Source organism: Diospyros lotus, chromosome 1 (genome assembly GCF_014633365.1).
Source record: "Diospyros lotus cultivar Yz01 chromosome 1, ASM1463336v1, whole genome shotgun sequence".
NCBI classification, from domain to species: Eukaryota; Viridiplantae; Streptophyta; class Magnoliopsida; order Ericales; family Ebenaceae; genus Diospyros; species Diospyros lotus.
Genome location: NC_068338.1, coordinates 13,137,718 through 13,140,993, shown reverse-complemented (window position 1 = coordinate 13,140,993; position 3,276 = coordinate 13,137,718). Strand labels below are relative to the sequence as shown.

Sequence of the window (3,276 nt, the reverse complement as noted above, 5' to 3'; positions counted from 1 at the left end):
GGTTACACTCAAACTCAAGGTATTGATTTTGAGGAAACTTTTTCACCAGTTGCGATGCTTAAGTCCATTCGGATCTTACTTGCCATAGCTACATATTATGACTATGAGATATGGCAAATGGATGTGAAAATAGCCTTCCTTAATGGTGACATTAAGGAGGATATTTATATGATACAACCAGAAGGATTCATATCCAATGGAAATGAGCAGAAAGTCTGCAAGCTTCAAAGGTCCATTTATGGGCTAAAACAAGCTTCCTGTAGTTGGAACATACGTTTTGATGAGACAATCAAATTGTTTGATTTCATCAGAAACTTGGATGAACCATGTGTGTACAAGAAGGTTAGTGGGAGTGCAGTCACTTTTCTGGTGTTGTATGTTGATGACATACTACTCATTGGGAATGATGTAGGTATGTTACAAGCAACAAAAGCGTAGTTATCTACTAATTTCTCCATGAAAGATTTGGGCGAAGCATCTTACATTTTGGGGATTAAGATCTATAGACATAGATCAAAAAGGATGCTTGGTTTGTCCCAAGCATTGTATATGGATAAAATGTTAAAAAGGTTTAACATGGAAGGATCTAAAATAGGATTTCTTCCAATGCGCCATGGGATTTCTCTCTCCAAGTCTATGTCTCCAAAGACTCCAGAAGAGAGGAAAAGAATGGCATCTATACCCTATGCTTCTGCCATAGGTAGCATAATGTATGCTATGCCATGCACTAGACCTGATGTCGCAAATGCTTTGAGTGTCATGAGCAGATATCAGTCTAATCCAGGTGAGGAGCATTGGATAGCTGTGAAAGGAGTTCTTAAGTACTTGAGAAGGACAAAAGACACTTTCATGGTATATGGAGGAGGTGAACTGAAACTGGAATGCTTTACGGATTCAAGTTTTCAGTCTGATGTAGATGACTCAAAATCAGTGTCTGGTTATGTATTCACCCTTAATGGTGGAGCAGTTTGTTGGAAGAGTTCCAAACAAGAAACAACTGCAGATTCTACCACTGAGGCTGAATATATTGCAGCATCATATGCTGCAAAGGAAGCAGTTTGGATGAGAAATTTTATCTCAGCACTGGGAGTGGTTCCTACTTTTGTTGATCCAGTTCTAGTTTACTGTGATAACAATGGTGCAATTGCTCAAGCAAAGGAACCAAGGTCCCATCAAAGATCCAAACACATATTGCGGAGATTTCATTTAATCCGTGAGATAATTGGCCATGGTGACATCAAAATGGAGAAGGTTGTATCAGCGGAGAATGTAGCAGATCCCCTTACAAAACCATTGTCACAACAAGTTTTTGAACGTCATCTTGAGAAGATGGGCTTAAGATACATGGGAAATTGGCTTTAGGGTAAGTGGGAGATTGTTAGAGATATGCCCCACAAGCCAATTATATTTACATGTAATTGATCATATTTTATATCGTGACTCTTTATCTTCAATCAATTATTATTGCAAGGCATTATGTTTTTTGTTTATCATTGATGGTTGTCTTTATAATTTCCATATTTGACAAAGTCCATAGATCATATAGGCTCATGGAATATGGTCGTGCATAGAGATGACGATCATGAAACATATTCCTTATAAGCCTTGATCTTAAATGTTCCTAGTCGTAGAGTTATTAGGATTGGACACTAATAACTCGGATAGACTAGCACATATGATGTATGCTCAATTAGGAGAATGTCTTGTTTCATAGACATTGGTGTGTGGACACTAGTGCATATATGTGGGTGCTTATTATAAGAATAAGTACACTGAACTGACCCGCTACAGAATTCCTAATGGTAATTGTTGATTGTCGAATTGAAATTTCTGTGTTGCAGTAGTGCAGATTGGTCCTTAGACTTGAGACATCATGGTAGTCTTATATTTGACTGGTTACGCTTTGGTTCTTTTTTGGATTCCAATGGAGTCATTAACAAATTATCACTGGGCGTAACCTTATCACATATGAAGGCTTGTGAATGTCGAAATAGGATTCATCACTTATCGACAAGATGAGAAGATGTCCTATGTATTCCGATGATTTCATGACTAAGGAAATCCTTGGCCAATGTGAGATGGAAATCAAAAGGTGTTTTGATTTCATCAAACAAGTCATAAATCTGGAATGGATACATAGTTATTGAATGACTAGGGTTTCGTCATAAAATCATACCCTAAATTCAATGGGGACATAGTTGATGAAAGGATTTTACTGTACGGTAATTGCAATCGAAAAGGTTCATGTTTTTTTTCATCGTTGGCTAGGCGTTCATGGCATGTTGCTAGACGTTAACCATGATATGTAGGGTTTTAGAATTAATATGATTAATTCTAAAACTATTAATTAAAGAGTTTAATTAAGAAGTCCATGAGATGAGTTAATTATGAAGCCCATAAGTTTAATTAAAAGAGTTTAATTATTCTAAGGAGTTGGGCCTTCATATAGCCCAATAGAATTGGCCCTACATCTAGCCCAATGGTGGACCTAAGGGGTCACACACTTGGGTCGAGTCCGTTCCACAAATTAAAAGAGAGATACGGCCCAATATGATTATGGGCCAGACCTAAATTGTTTAGGGTTTTTACTCTATAAATAGGCCACTTAAGAAGCTGGAAAAACAAGGAGAAATTCGGATCTCTCATTGGAGGCGCCTAGGGTTAGTAGCATTACTCAAGGTGTTCATGGAAACGGCCGATCGTGTGGACCGACTTGGAGGAGTTCGTGTTTGCGACTCTACGGATCAACCAAGGCAGAATCATATCTTCATAGTTGCCCGGTTCCTAACAATAACTTCATAAAACCTTTCTTATCCTCCCTCTTTGCTTCCACGAAGTTGTCGTCACCTTGTTGTTCGACCGGGAATGTAAGGGGAGAAGGATGATTAGCATACCTAACGAGCCCCCAACCTGTATCCCTAATGTTTTCTATGGAAAGCAGGCTTGCTAACTCATCGAGTCCCTAAGCCAATAATTTATTTATAGTATTGCGATAGACCCTCTGAACGTCCTTTAGGGTTGGGAGTGTCTCTCCGCATGCATCGATAAGGAGTAAGGATGCAATTGAAAGGATTACCCATGCAAAATTTGCAGGGTAAGATACTCTTCCTCTCGGGACCCCCGATCAAAAGAGTAGGAAGCCATTATTGTAACGCCCCCATTTACACTTAATATTTATTTTATGTTTTCCCTGGGGATGCGACGCCAGCATGGCTACCAAAAACTCATGGTGACCTCTTCTTTGAAAACCTCGGCCAAGGAATTCAAGGGGAAGCG

At 39.0% G+C, this 3,276-nt stretch overlaps 1 protein-coding gene across 1 annotated transcript; it reads left to right on the top strand.

Annotated features, from left to right (window-relative positions):
- The first annotated feature begins 669 nt into the window (after positions 1-669).
- LOC127802738 (secreted RxLR effector protein 161-like) lies at positions 670-1,362 on the top strand. Its single transcript, XM_052338779.1, has one exon. The coding sequence runs from the start codon at positions 670-672 to the stop codon at positions 1,360-1,362; it is 693 nt and encodes a 230-aa protein (XP_052194739.1).
- Positions 1,363-3,276: the final 1,914 nt, after the last annotated feature.